Genomic DNA, 15,438 nt, shown 5'->3' with positions numbered 1-15,438 from the left:
ACCTTCTCAACGCAACATCTGCGTGTGTCAAGAGTCCATTGCTGCTCACACTCACACTGGCTCTGACACTGGAACAGTCTGTCAGGGGAGCAGCAGGTGGGGGAATTGACCAGAGCTCTCCATCCCAGCCGTGCAGCAGGTTCCTGCGGGGAAGGTGAGTGGGAGCCCAACACCCAAGTGGTTCCTTGAGATCACAGTCAGCGCTGTGTCTTGACTGTGTTTACTACTAAACTAAAGCATTTTTCCACTTATTACTTTTTTTTTTTTTTTTTTTCAATTGGCAGATGGCTTCTGTTACCCAAGCTGGAGTGGTGTGACATGATCACCGTTCACTGGAACCTGCACCTCCAGGGATTAAGTGACCTTCCCCACTCTGCCATCCAGGTAGCTGGCACAAAACGCACGCCACCACACCCAGGTAACTTTTTGTATTTTTAGTCGATATGAACTTTCACCACGTTGCCTAGGCCGATCTCCAACTCCTGGACTCAAGGAATCCCCTCGCCTCGACCTCTCAAGGTGCCAGGATTACAGGCATGAGCCATGCACCCGGCCCACCTGAGCAAATCGGGTTATCGAACACAATAGAGTACGTCCCTGATTATTTCTCTGCTTCAGACCAGGAGCTGAGGAATGATGCCACCACTACCACCAACCACCTGTGAGCTCGCTTCTCTGTGTTTCACATTAATAAATGCACATAGAAAAGTCCAGCATAACATATACCTACTGATATCCTGTGTCCGGCAGCCCTTGAGACTTCCCTAAAATGACAGAGAGTGTTTGGGACCTCTCAGGACTCTTATCCTTGCACATGCACAAACAGATGCCAGAACTGCCTGGCATAATGACGAGTTCTACCAGGGCCGCCTGGTGACCCACTGCATCAACCCTCCTCCCATTTCCAGAGTTCACATTTGCTTCTTCCATTTGGGAGACAGAGCCTGGGAAATCCATCTCTGCACCATCTCTGTCTGAGGAGTGAGGATATGACATTTACCTTCAGGTACAGCCGTGGTGGAGGATGAATGGGTGAATTTAGGTGACATGTGCAGTAGCAATTCAATGTTTTAGACAGTTTTTCTGAATTTTGTGGGAAAACACACATACACTCCTAAAGACATTCCCAATCACTCCACACGGCTTTCTCCTCCATACCTCGTCGCCCTGAGGTACATACACCACCCTATTCCATCTAAATGGCAGTTCTGCCTCCAGGGACTCGAGAGGATGGTCACAGTTCTTTACTGGATGGACTGAGCGTTTTTTAAACCAAACTGCCCCTATCTCCTTTCTGTCAGGAAGCTCAAACCAAAGCGGCTCTCCAGCAAAAGCAGGAGAGTAAGTGCCACCTGTTGCCACACTCAAGATATTTCCTGAGCGGAGGAGCGCTCCCAGAATACACACCTTTTTTCTTGGAGGGTTCCTCTGCCTGCATGGAGAGAAAAACACTGTGAGCTTCAGACCATCCTGAGGCTTGAGTGTACAGGTCTTTTCTTCATTGTTGACATTAGAAGACCAGATGGGAAAGAGTGTCCAAGTCAAAGGAACACAGAAGAAGAACAGGACAACTGACTCACGCTAACGTCGTTCTCGCAGGATATTCCCTCTCAAGGTCCTGTGACTTGGCAGTGAAGTGATTCTGCCCCAAGCACGGAATCAAGCTGCAGAGGAGGAAGCTCACTGTCACTAAGTGCGTGGCTGGTGCTGCCATTTTCTCCTCCTGTCTTAAATCAAGCCTCAGTGGGGAACAGACTCTCAGAATTCTCCCCACCAAAAACACTGTATAAATCACCTATGACAAATAGGGTCAGATTCTCCTACCGTACTGAAATTCAAAAGGATAAAGTTAAGAAATCTTTTCTCCAACCAAACCAGGTGGACTGACCTTCCCCTGTGGTGGCTTTTACTCAGGGAAGAATCTTGCATGGTATTCTTCCACCACTTTAATTTCTGTTGGAAGTAAAAGGACATAGTGACTTTCAGCAGGTACAGAAGAGGAGCAGTTAAGAGAGGTTTTCTTGCCTTAGGTCACCTCATCAATGTGAAATAGCCCATCTGAAACAGGGCACAGCACCCAGGGCAAGCTGTGTGTCCCTGCAGGCTCTTCAGGCTCCTGACGTCTCATTTGACCTGAGCTTATTTGCCCTTTTTTCCTGTGTCCTTTCAAGCTTATTTTCTTTTAAGAACACACCTGTGGTGCTTCTGTGAATATCATCCCTTTTGGAGACTTTCTACAAAATAGCAAGCAGCTTTTATTCAAAAAGAAAAACTGATTTGTGATCAAAACATTTTATTCACTAACCGTATTTTTAGGGTATATCTTATTTTTATATACACACAAACATGCTCGAACTTCCTGGCGTGGTGAGAACTTCCAACAGAGCTGTCTGATGCAGTTTCAGCCTGTCCTTCCACTCTTTACCACCCATTCCTGAGATCACTTTGCCTATTTCATTCAGGAAATTGACAGCCTGGGTAACTTATCTCTCCACCCTCTTCCATCTCAGGACTCAGCATGTTCAACTCCCCTCCCTGTACAGCTGTGGCAAAGTATGAGTGTTGACTAACGTGATGTGTCCAATGGGGATGGAGGTTTGTTTCTAGAACATTCATATGTGCTTTGAACAGGGGAACACCCTTTCTAGAGAAATTGACACACACACTCCCATAGGCATTCCCCATCACTCCACACAGACTCTCTCCTCCATGCCTCCCCACCCTGATGTACCCCTGTTCCTTTTTAAATGACATCACTGCTTCTGGGAACTAGAGTGGATGGCCACAGGTGTTGGCTAAACTTTTCATTTTTCTTACACCAAATTGTCCAAACCTCATTTCCAGCAGGAATGTCACACTAGGGTGGCTCTCCAGCCAAAGCAGGGAGAAAAGTGTCAGTTTCTCAACATTACGATATTTCCTTAGCAAAGGGATGACACCAGAGTACGTACCACTTTCCAAAGATGCGTTTTTCTGCAGAGAGAAAGGAAAACACTGTGAGCATCAGACCATGCTGTGTCCTCTGTGCACAGGTCTTTTGTTTACATGATGACATTAAACACTCAGAAAGGAAACAGTGCTTGAGGCCATGGCCAGAAAATAAAGCCTAAAGGACACTTGTGGAAAGGTACAAAAGTTTCATGAAGATTTTCAAAATGATTTTAGTTGCAGAGTCACCATGATTTTATAAAAATATGCATTTCCCATGAGGAAAATGCTCTGCCATGCAGTTTGTCACTAAAGCTGTCATCTGTGGGTGCCGTTTTGAATCAGTTCTTCGTTGGTAATGGACTCTTACTTACATTTGCCCACCAAGAAATTCTGCAATTCATCTATAATTTCCATGGTGAGATTTGCATGACATAATTTAAATGAAGTGGAAAGAAACCAAGAGAAATAAAATTCCCATCTCAGACAAAGAATAAGGACTTTACCCAATAAAGAGCTACGGCAGCTTCTGGGCTCATCACGCCGAACATTCCTGCCACTTCCTTTTTGAAATCTAGGAAACACAGAGTCACTGTCAGCCGTGGGAGCTGCTGAAGACCCTCTGGCAGCCCTGGGTGCTGAAGACACAGGGTTGGTGTATGGAGGAGGTGGGGTAAGAGCAGGGGCTGAGCTGCCGCTGGGCCACCCTCCTTGGTGGTGAAAGAAGGCAAAGGACACCATCAGGAGAGCCCTGGGGGACAGAGCCTCAAGTCTCTGGCTAAGCCACCCTCATCACTGTGAAGTAGGCAGTGTTCACAGAGGCAGCACACAAGTGCACGGCAGGACTCCAGGACAGGGTCTCCACACAGAAAGAGGCCTGGTAAGTATCCTCTTTTATAAAAAGGTTACTATATCACTTAACTTTCCTAAATAAACCTATGCTCCTACTGCAGTTAACATCCATTTTATTGGACTTTAAGCCATGATGGTGAGCTATTCACAATACTTATTATTTTAATCCTTAGTTGCAGACTTCAGGAGCAGATGGGACAACAGCAGCAAACACGGAGGGGAGCCCACACACTTTTCCCTGACCCTGAATCAGAACCCACACAGGAACCTGCATTTGTATGACTCAGCAGACTGCAGAGGGTGACCGGGAAGCCTTTTCACACTCGTGCTTTCTCAGTACAGGGCTGTGTGCACGAGAACATCACTGGGGCCCCCAAGATGGGCTGCCCAGGGCTAAGCCCTGGGATGAGAAGGAAGAAGGACAGAGCCCCTGCCCTGACAGTGACCAGCCAGGGCCAGCATTTTCTCATTGATGAATGGCAGGTCACAGACTGTGAGACTGATGATTCCAAGCCTATCTTAGAAAAACTGGCAAAGTGATGTCTTATGGGTCAGAAGGGAGATGTGCAGGAACACCTGGCCTCTGGGGCAGCCCCTCCCTTTCCCAAGCTCACCCTGCACTGGAATTGGCTCCCCTCCCACCTCTGCTGCAACTAGTGTGATGCAGCTGCCCTGGCCAGGGGCTGTGAGGCTTCCTTTGGTTAAATGGGATTCTGGGATAGACCAACCTTGGCCAACAGCATCTACACAAGGACCGGCTGTCAGTCAACTTCCAGAAGCTGGGGAAAAGTAAATGCTGTTCTCTGTCCCAGTCACAGGGATAGCAGGCCTGGGGTTGGTGCTATGTCTGACCCGACCCTGATGTCCACCCCTGCTCATCATATCCCCTCATCTAAGTCAGATATCTTAGGAACTCCCTTCTGTTCTTTGCCTCTCACTAATTTCTGATTGTGTTATTGCCATCATCACAGAAAGGTGAAGAAGACAAATGAAACAGCGGCTCCTCTCTCCAGGCTCATAGAACGGTGGCCGGGCAGTGCTCACGCCAGCCCTGAAGTCCAAGCTCTGCTCATTCCCCGTAGATGCGGCCCAAACATCCTGGCTGCACCCAGGGCATGACATTGAACTATCTCTCCCGGCCTTTCAACCTTGCCTTCCCCATGGCATGAATGTCTTCATGTCTTCTTCCTGCTCCTCTGCATCATGTTACTTTTGAGGCCGAGGGGCCAAGGCTGTGCCCTGCTCATGGAGCGCACTGTACAGCTCGCCATGAATTTTTAGAACCTCAATGTTGGTAACACTGATTTGTACCTTTAATCGCACACAGTAGAAGGCCACCAAGGTGTCACACAAAAACTGTGCTCTAGAGATTAAAGATGACTAGGGGAATTTGGTTCTGAGGACATACTTTTGAGGGAAACAAGGGACATTTTAAAATCACATGGCCTCATATGGAAAAGTAGGAAAGTACTGTCACGTACATAGCAATGCAAATTGCATACAATAAGTTTCTACCAAATGCACAATCCAAAAAAATTATGCTCAAACCATAATTTGGCTCATTTTATATTCATGTGGACTGAAATCAACCACCTTGACTTGTTTTTCACAGGGCTCTGTGGCAAAGAAGAACATTTGTCAACAGAGGGTGTAATGGGAGAAGCATCGTGGAGCTTCTGCCATCCCACAGCCGAGTCTTGTCTTTCCCACCTCATGCCTGAGCCTTGGACATCCTGCCAGGAGGAAGGCAAGGGCTCACTCTACCTCTCAGGCCCTCGGGCAAAGCCCTTGGTCCCCTTGTCCTCTTCCTGTGTTCCCTGAGCTGAGCACACAGAAACCATGACTGGGCTGAGTGCTGGAGGCTGGGCCTCTACATTGCCCCGGCATTATCTATTCTGGGCCACATTAGCTGATGGTCAATATGAGGCCACAGTGGAGAGAGTCATGTGATTTTACCCCAACCCTCCGTGCAGGCTCCACTTTTCTCAGTCTCCTACCAAAACTGGTTATAGCATGGGGCTGCCCCAGGGTCTCCCTGCACAGGAAGGAGCCCCGCCCCACTCTGCATGCTGAAGACCGGTCATGGAGGATCAATTCTGAGGGCTTGAGTAGAAAAGGCTTGTGAAGGGGCCGGGTGCGGTGGCTCAAGCCTGTAATCCCAGCACTTTGGGAGGCCAAGGCGGGTGGATCATGAGGTCAACAGATCGAGACCATCCTGGTCAACATGGTGAAACCCCATCTCTACTAAAAATACAAAAAATTAGCTGGGCACGGTGGTGTGTGCCTGTAATCCCAGCTACTCAGGAGGCTGAGGCAGGAGAATTGCCTTAACCCAGGAGGCGGAGGTTGCGGTGAGCCGGGATTCTGCCATTGCACTCCAGCCTGGGTAACAAGAGCGAAACTGTCTCAAAAAGAAAAAAGCAAAAAAGAAAAGGCTTGTGAAGGAGGGAAGTGGCCACAGTGAGGTGTCATGACCACTCCAATGCCAGGAGCAACATGAAGGCCTGTTACCAGGTGATATTTATTGAAAATGAGGTTTAGAAGCAGATTCCCAATGAAAAAATAATGAATGAGTTAGGATCCTGAGACAGGTTTGTTCCATTAGCACCCAATGAACATTTGCTTAGGTGTGGACAGGATTTCCTTTGGGTAACTGAAGTGTCCTTTGCATGCATAAACTACGCACGTTGTAAGCTGACATCTTCACTAATAATTACCTATGCTCTTGTCAGGCTACAAGAGTGAGGCATTTTTCACTAAGAATGTGGACACTAATAAGGGAGAGACATGTACCTAGGGAAACCCACACACAGCCAGGCACAGTCAAGGTCACACTACACACATTCACAGACACACACCACTCCCATGCACACAACCCCACCCCACAGACAGAGAACGCTGTTGCTCTCAGGGACCGCAGAATGTGCCCATCGATCCTTATCTGGAACAGCCACTTCTCCCATCACGGCCTAGGTCCTCATTCACAACAGGAAGCTCAACTCCCGCTGCCTGTGTACAGGAAAGCCAGCGAGACACACGTTCCTCATCATCTGGATTATTCATCCACACGGGAGGATTCCCCCATACGTACCCCTTTTCCGGCCTCCTGTGGCCTCCTGTAATGACAGAAAACATTGCCTGAGCACCAGCCCATGCTGTGTCCTGTGTGCACAGGTCTTTTCCTCACTTGTTGACACTAGGAATCAGATGGCAAAAGGTGCTCAACTCAAAGGAACCCAAAAGAAGAACAGGACAAACCCACTCATGCTAACGACACAAGTTTTTCTTGGAGGGTGTTTCCTCTAAGTCCATGCCGCTTGGCAATTAAGTGACTTAGTTCCAAGGAGATAATCAAGTGTCTAAGGAAAAAGGTCATAGCCACTCAATGTGTGGCTGATGCTGCCATTTTCTCCTCCTAACATTGAGCCTCAGTGAGGAACACTCACTCGAAATTGTCCCCACCAAAGACACTGTATAAGTCAGCTATAATCATATAATCATATCTTATTTTAATTCAATTAGATAAAGTTAAGAAAGAACTTTTTGTCAGACAAAGCCAGGTGGCCTGACCTTAACAGATGATGAGGCTTCGCCACTTGATGTTCTGTCGGCGAGGTGACCCTTTAGTGACGCAATCCAGTCAGCTGGGAGGACACAAAGTGACTGTTAGCAGGTGCAGGGAGGAGCAGGGAAGAAAGATTTTCTAGAATAGAGTACAGCATTCAGGGCAGGCTGTGTGTCCGGGCAGCCTCTCAGGGCTCCTGCCTCCTAATCTGACCTGAGCTCACTTGCCCTCCCTTTCTGGGTCCTTCCAAAGTCATTTCATCTCTAGAATCCACCCAAGAGGGAAAAATAAAATTAAGTTAAAAAGCAACCTTTTCTTAAAGAGAATATTTAATTATAACCAAAATACTCTATTTATTCACTAACCATTTGTTTTTAGGACAATGAATCAAATCTTTGAAAATCTGTTTTCCTCCCATTTAAAGGTGACCCCTATTTAGCACGTGCTATCTGTCCTTCCACTCTGTTTTCCATACACCATGTGTGTGTGTCTGCGGAGTTCGTTACTGCTCACACTCACACTTGCTTTGACGCTGGGACAGCCTGTCCTGGGGGCAGAACGTGGGGGTGCTGACCCTCTCTAACCCAGCTTTTAGAGATTCCAGAGGGAAGGTGGGCACCAAGCTAACACCCTGTCTCTTGGTGTCTGTGTTACTAAGCTGGAGCATTTCTAAGGCTGTGGTCATCATGATTTTTCTTTTGGTTTGGTTTGATTTTCTGTGACAGGATCTCACTCTGTTTCCCAGATGGAGTGCAATGGCACAATCATCGCTCAGTGAAGACTCAACCTGTCCGGCCAAAGCAATCCTCCAGCCTCAGCCTCCTGAGGAACTGGGACTTCAGGAGCACATCACCACACCTGACTAATTTTTGTACTTTTTGTAAAGATGTGGTTTTTACTGCGTTGCCCAGGCTGATCTTAAACTCCTGGGCTCAAGTGATCCTCCTGCCTCAACCTCCCAAAGTGCTGGGATTACAGGCATCAGCCTCCCCACTGGGTCCAATCATATTTTTAAATACAACAGGATATGTCCCTGATTATTCTCTGCTTTTGAACAGGAGCTGAGAAATGACCCCACCACTGCAGCCAAAAGCCTGACTCCCCATGTATGTTTCACATTAATGACCACCCCAAAGTCCACCGTACTGCTACCTTGCCTTTCATCATCATTGACAACATCCTGTATTCATGGCTAGCATTTGGGACCTCTCTAGGCTGTCATCCTTCCCCATGCACACACAGATGCTGGCACTCCCTGGTGTGGTGACGAGTTATATCAGGGCCACTCAAGGCCTGCAGAGTAGCAGCCCATCACATCAACCTTTCACCCATTCCTGAGTTCACATTTGCCTTTTCCATTCAGGAAACAGTTCATTTCTCCACCCTCTCCAATCTGAGGACTGGGGATATTAAACAAACCTTCAGGTATAGCAGTAATGAAGCATGAAAGTGTTGACTGATGTCGAGTGTGCAGCGGGGATGGGATTTGGTTTCTAGAACACTGATCCTTGGATCGTGCTTTGCACAGAGGACCACGGTTTGTAGAGAAATGCACACACGCTCCCAAAGACATTCCCCATCACTCCACACAGACTCTCTCCTCCATGCCTCCCCACCCTGATGCACCCCCGTTCCTATTTAAATGACATCACTGCTTCTGGGAACTAGAGTGCATGGCCACAGTTGTTAACTAAGTTCTCCATTTTTTTTACACCAAACCACCCAAACCTAATTTCCAGCAGGAAGCTCAAATTCGTGTGACTCTCCAGCAAGAGCAGGGAGGAATGTGTCCCCTTTCTTACAATTCTCCATGAGCAAAGGGGTGATCCTATGGTACGTACCATGCTTCTGCATAGCTGATATCATCTGCAGAGAGAAAGGAAAACACCGTCAGCCTCAGACCATGCTGTGTCCCATGTGCATGGGTTTCCTCACTTGGTGACATTAGAAAACCAGTTGGGAAATAGTTCTCAAGTCAATAACCCTCATATAAAAAACCTAGAGGACACTTGCAGAAAGGCACAAGAATTTTTTGTAAGATTTTCAAAATGATTTTGTTGCAAAGTCATCACTAGTTTCCAGAAGAATGCATTTCCCCTGAAAAAAATGCTCTGCCATGCAGTTTGTCAGTGAAGCTGTCCTCTCTGGGTGCCATCTGGAACAAGTTCCAAGTTGGTAATGGACACTCACATACCTTTGCCCACCAGAAAATTCTGTAACTCATCTATAATGTTCATGGTAAGATTTGTATATTTTAATTCAAAATAAAATTAAAAAAAAAAATTCCCATCTCAGTCAAAAAGAAGACTTACAGGCTCACAATCCTTAATGCGTTGTGCGAAAGCTCTTGCAGAGGATTTCTCCCAGTTTATTGGATGTTCTAGGAAACAGAGAGACACTGTCAGCCATGGGAGCTGCTGAAGGTGTTCTGGCAGCCCTGGGTGCTGAGGACACAGGGCTGGGGTGTGTAGGAGCAGGGGCTGAGCTGCCACTGGGCCACCCTCCTTGGTGGTAAAGGAAGGCAAACGACACCACCAGGAGAGCCCTGGGGGACAGAGCCTCGGGTCTCTGGCTAAGCCACCCTCATCACTGTGAAGTAGGCAGTGTTCACATAGGCAGCACACAAGTGCACGGCATGACTCCAGGACAGGGTCTCTGCACAGAAAGAGGCCTGGTACGTATCCTCTTTTGACAAAAAGGATACAATGTTTAACGTTCCTGAATCTACCTATGCTCCTGCTGCATTTATCATCTGTATCATTGAATTTTAAATCATTATTGTGGTGAAAAATACATAATATGGATTATTTTATTAAATGCACACTTCAGTGGCATTAGTTCCATTCACAACGCTGTGTAGAAAACTAAAAGCAGGCCGGATGTGCTGGTGCATGCCTGTAATCCCAGCACATTGGGAGGCTGAGGTGGGTGAATCACCTGAGGTCAGGAGTTTGAGACAAGCCTGACCAACTTGGTAAAACCCCATCTCTACTACAAATACAAAAATTAGCCAGGCATGGTTGTGGTCACCTATAATCCCAGCTTCTCAGGAGGATGAGAAAGGAGGATCGCTTGAACCTGAGAGGTGGAAGTTGCAGTGAGCTGAGATCCTGCCACTGCACTCCAGCCTTGGAGACAGAGCAAGACTCCATCTTTTTAAAAAAGAAAAAACTAAAAACAATCTTAATTCAGTGTTCTTACCTTCCACCTAGGAAACTAGAGAAAAAAGTATAGTGTAATGTAACGCAGACACAAAAATAGAACAAACAATTTGCAGAAATCATTATAATAGAAATAATAAAATAAACAAAACAAACAAACAAACAAAAAAAACGAGCTGCTTCATAGAAAAAATAAATAGAATTGATAATCCTCCAGCCAGGCTCACCACAAAGAAAAGCTAGAAGACACAATTTACAAAAAATATAAATAAAAAGAGGAATGATTCCTGCTGATCCCATTAATATCAAGCAGGTAATAAAGAATACTTAGAGCAAATCTACGCTCACAGATTTGACAGCCTAGATGGAAATGACGCATTCCTCCAAAGGCAGAAACTATACCCTAAGGAGAGTCAGATAACCTGAGCAGGCTTATGTCTACTATAGAAATGGAATCAACAACAGCTTTATAAAAAATACCCATGTGACTTTACTGAATTCTTCCTAATTCTTACAAAGGAAGACAATGTCTTGTTATATAAACAACCAATTAAAATTGTAAACATTTACCCAGTTAAATTTTAAAATTATTCCCATTACAAAATCTGCACAAGAATAAGGGCACGTGTATTCAAAGTCACCTGAACTGGAAGCAGCTGAGATGCTCTTCAGGAGGTGCGTGCACCAACCCACATCGTTACATGGACCCAAGGGAATATGACCCGCTGGTAAAAATGAGTAAGCCATTAAGCTACTAAAAGACATGAAAAATCTTGCATGTATATTGTGAAGTGAAATCAGTCCTAAGTGGCTGCATGCTTTATGATTCCAATTCTGTAAAATTTGGGGGAAAATGTATAGAGGCAGTAAAATAAATGATCTATAGCAGTCAGGGGTCCTGAGAAAAGAGGAAAGGGATTAAGAGGTGCAGCACAGGTCATGTTTTGGGTGCAAAACTCTTCTGTCTGGGTGATGAATGACATGAGTTTGTCAAAATCCACAGGCTGCACAACACATGGTGAGCCTTAATGTGAACTCCAGACTTTCACTAATAAGAAGATATCACTATCGGTTCAGCCACTGTAACAAATGCACCACATTCGTGTAAGCTGTGATCACAAAAAGGGTACTGAGTGGGGAGGGCATCTGGGAACTTTCTGTAGTACTTCAACTTTTATGTTCATTTACAAGTTTCACGTGATGTCCATTTGTTTGAAAATGGGGCCACACTATCTCAGGAAGAGTTCCATTTTAGCTACTGTCTAACAATCAGCTAAATATCTAAACCTTGCATTGAGATGTTCTTTACTATTAAAAGCGAACCAAGCTGGAAGTGGAAATACATCTTCACTTCTGCATTTGTAGCACTAGTGATTGACTTGATACATTTCAATTTGAACACCTGAAATAAAGAGGAATAAAGTGCAGCAATTTTAGAGTGGTCTGCAGCATAGGACACTGAAGAATCTGGAATCCTTATGCTTGCAAGAGTGAGAAACTGAGTTTCCACAGTACCTCCAGGTGGCAAAGGGTCGGTGCTAAGATGATAAAGTGGTCGGTGGCAGGATACTTCCTTTGACGGCGTGTGCTCTATTTCTGAAGGAATGTCTTCTTCCTCTTCGAGGCAACGTCCTAGGAAATGTATTAAAATAAAGACAGCTGTTGGCATCTTGCTGCAGAAGACTATAGAGAAATGAGTAATCATTTATTCACAGTTTAACCCATTTCCTGTGTCCCCAAGAACACCGTGCTGCCAGCAAGCTGCACTTTTATTTTCTAAATGGGAAATAGGTTAAATCAGGGGTCCCTGGCCTCTGGGCCACACATAGTTGTGGCATGTTAGGAAACGGGCTGCACAGCAGGAGGTGAGCAGCTGGCTGGAGCAAAGCTGCATCTGTGTTTACAGCCACTCCCCATCACTCCCGTCACCGCCTGAGCTCCGCCTCCTGTCACAGTAGCCATAACATTAGAGTCTCAGAGGAGCGCAAACTATACTGTGAGCTGCACAGAGATCTGGGCTGCATGCGCTGTGTGAGAATCTAATGGCTGATGATGTGTCACTCTCTCCCAGCACGCCCAGATGGGACTGTCTAGTTGCAGGACAACAAGCTCAGGGCTCCCACTGACTCTACATTATGGTGAGTTGGATAATTATTTCATTAACTAAAATGTAATAATAATAGAAATAAAGTGCCCAATAAACGTGCTGGAATCTTCCTGAAAGCACCCTTCCACCCCACCCCACTGAAAAATTATCTTCCATGAAACTGGTCCCTCTTGCTGTCAGAAAGGCTGGGGACCACTGGGCTCCATGTTTGATCCATGGTCCACTGTCCACCATCTGCAGGGATAAGCCTCCTGAATCTGAGTTGGGCATTAGGAAACACTTGCACTGTGGGCTGCATTAAAAACTGTGCAGACCGACTGTGCAGGCAAACCCCTGTGCTGAGATGAGACAACGTAGAAAGGTGGCAGATGGAGTGACCAAGAGCGCAGGGCCTGGTGCACAAAGGTCCGGTCCTTATTTGGAAATACTTGAACCTGAGGGGTTCTATAGACCTTTCTGTGCCTCAGTTTCCTCTTCTGAGTGTCACATGTTCATAATGGGCTATGTTATGTCCTAAGGCCAAAAGTAATTAAACAGAGGTAATGCCTGAAGCAATGCAGTGCCTGCTGAGTGCCGTTCATGTTCAATCATTACATGTCTGAAAGTAAGCCAGGCCCTTGGCAGTGGTTAATATGACAAGGTGCTGGGGGATAGGGCTCCAGAATAGTAGAGAATAAAATTTTCTTCCTCCTTCACATGGGCCTGATGCTTCAGTGCTCATGGACAGTATCTGTTATTTCCTGTGATGCCCACATAGGCCCAGCTAAATGGACAGGCCAGGGCCCACCACCCACAGTTGACAGCTCAGGAAAGTGAAATGAAAGATTTGAAGTGACCTGCCTAGAGTCACAGCACTCAGGGTTGAAAGATCTGGGACAAGAATGTAGATGATTCTCCAGGAAAGAGGTCTCTGAATACCTGAGACCTCTAAATCCCGGCCTGGACCCTGAACCAGGAGCTCTTTTCACTCCCTTTCTCAATCCTCCTCCCCAGGGTCTTTTCAGGAAGGTGGATGCCAGGAGGTGGCTAAGTCCAGAAAAAGAGCTCAATCATTCAAACAAAACTTCTGTTTCTAGATTTTAATTCTTGACCTAAGATATGGCACCTTCCTGCAAACAAAGCCTCCCTGATGAATAAATTCAAATGTCAGGCCATCCTCCTTAGCAGCTTCACACTGCCAGTTGCCTGGCGGTGAACACCCTCATGACCAGTGACCACCCTGAGGGACCAGGGGTCTGCTTGGCCCCAAGATGTTCTAAAACTCAGAATATTCTAAGGCAACTGCCACGTGATGGCTCTGCCAAGAATCAGCTTCCCTTCAACTGACCAACCCTGCATGAACAGTTAACTGAAAATATGGCCATCAGGGCTGGCACTTCAGTGATTTAATGAATGAAATCTGTGACCCCCACTGTCTCACTGACTACCCTTCTGAGCAACCCTTTGAGCAGGCTGAACTAAGGCCTGCCTGAGAGTGAGCAGTGTTTAAATGAAGTCCATTGAATACCTTAGAAGTCACACCTGATGAGAAAGGCACTCACATTTAATGAGACACAGCATGTGTTCAGTCATGAGTGAATGCTGAATTACAGAGGAATGTAAGCAGAAGAGGTAGTAACTTGAGCAGGGGAATATCTGGCTCTAACTAATAGCATGGTGGTTTCCTGCTCACCTGAAACATTAAGACATATCAAAAGGCCAAGAGTACAAAATCATGTTACATCTGAGACCAACATTAGTAATTGGGGCCTATAAAAAGAAGCAGTTTAGCATTACAGCAGCAGAATTAGAACCCAGGTTGGAGTGGGGAAGTGAGTTAATGAAGCTGATGAAAATTTAAAGGTGAGAGTTATCATCCAAGCCAAGTGTAAAGATGCTCCTTTTCCAGGAGAAAAGAAACAGAAGGCAATGGTGTGGGACCTGTAAATTACATGTAAAGAGACACAGTAAAAGTCAAACCTCTGAGGTATAAATCTGAGAAGTTTAAAAGTAAAAACAGATTTTGGAATGAAAAATTATTACCTGTTGTATTTCACTGAGAACAAATTATCTATCTTAAAAAAAAAAAAGCTTATTTTTTAAACCAAAATTTTAGTTTCGTATTAGTGTATTTTTAATATTGTAGCTAATTTTAATAACACCTTATAAATAAATCTATCTAACCCAGTCCATTTTGACTGCAAAGTAAGATTTTCATCTACCTTTTGTAACTTCTAATATTAATTTTCTCTATTTTGTAACTTTTTATATCCACTTGATTGTTTATTTTTTTAAAATGCCTTTAATTTAAAACAGTCCCCAAAACCTCTTAACTAGGATAATTTTTCCCTTCAGAAAATCTCAGTTTATTTTCTAATATTCTCTGGAGTCAAGTTTTTCCACAACTTGATTTAGGAGTTTCACAACTCAGTTTAGAAGATGTTGGCCTGTAATCTCTCTGCCTTTCATGGAATGGCTCCTACTGTATTTGGTATCGAGAGTTCCTGACATGATTAAGGCAAGGTTGTGGTGTTTCTTCTGGATCTACTCTATGAATGAGTGAACTAAATTGGCCTGGAGAACAGTACATTTTTCTAAACAGAGAAAAATATTTAAGGTAAAAAGTTTTATAGCAGAATCAAAAATACAAATTGAGACATAAAACTCTAAAGTAAATTTGTACATCTGTAGACAAACTGGATGTACAAACCTGGGAAAAGAATAATGCAGGAAGACATTTTCAGTACAAGTGGCCTAAAATCTGAAGAAACTGCAGTGGGAAGATGGAAATGAACATACCTCCAAGGCAGGAACAGAGGCCTCCCATCTTGACTAGTAGTCTAGCT

General features: G+C 45.3%; 1 protein-coding gene across 6 annotated transcripts in view; it reads right to left on the bottom strand.

Moving 5' to 3' along the window:
• LOC144581376 (uncharacterized) overlaps nucleotides 1–15,438 on the bottom strand; it is a 17,504-nt gene extending 2,066 nt beyond the window's left edge. For 2 of the 6 annotated variants that reach the window (XM_078364692.1, XM_078364693.1), the window contains exons 1-4: nucleotides 1,889–2,774; nucleotides 1,581–1,664; nucleotides 1,408–1,432; nucleotides 3–143 (exon numbers count right to left, since the gene is read on the bottom strand). In XM_078364692.1, coding sequence (XP_078220818.1) covers nucleotides 3–143; nucleotides 1,408–1,432; nucleotides 1,581–1,664; nucleotides 1,889–1,974 — 336 coding nt within the window. In that variant the 5' untranslated portion in view covers nucleotides 1,975–2,774. Of the gene's footprint in view, nucleotides 1–2; nucleotides 144–191; nucleotides 2,974–3,434; nucleotides 3,503–6,871; nucleotides 6,897–7,350; nucleotides 7,425–9,186; nucleotides 9,212–9,657; nucleotides 9,726–12,021; nucleotides 12,139–15,391 lie in introns of those variants that run through there. The other 4 variants (XR_013532014.1, XM_078364691.1, XM_078364690.1 and 1 more) reach the window with 4 other exon arrangements.

Source organism: Callithrix jacchus, chromosome 2, assembly GCF_049354715.1.
Source record: "Callithrix jacchus isolate 240 chromosome 2, calJac240_pri, whole genome shotgun sequence".
Taxonomy (NCBI): Eukaryota; Metazoa; Chordata; class Mammalia; order Primates; family Cebidae; genus Callithrix; species Callithrix jacchus.
The sequence above is the reverse complement of the archived record's forward strand: the minus strand, read 5'-3'. Positions and strand labels throughout refer to the sequence as shown.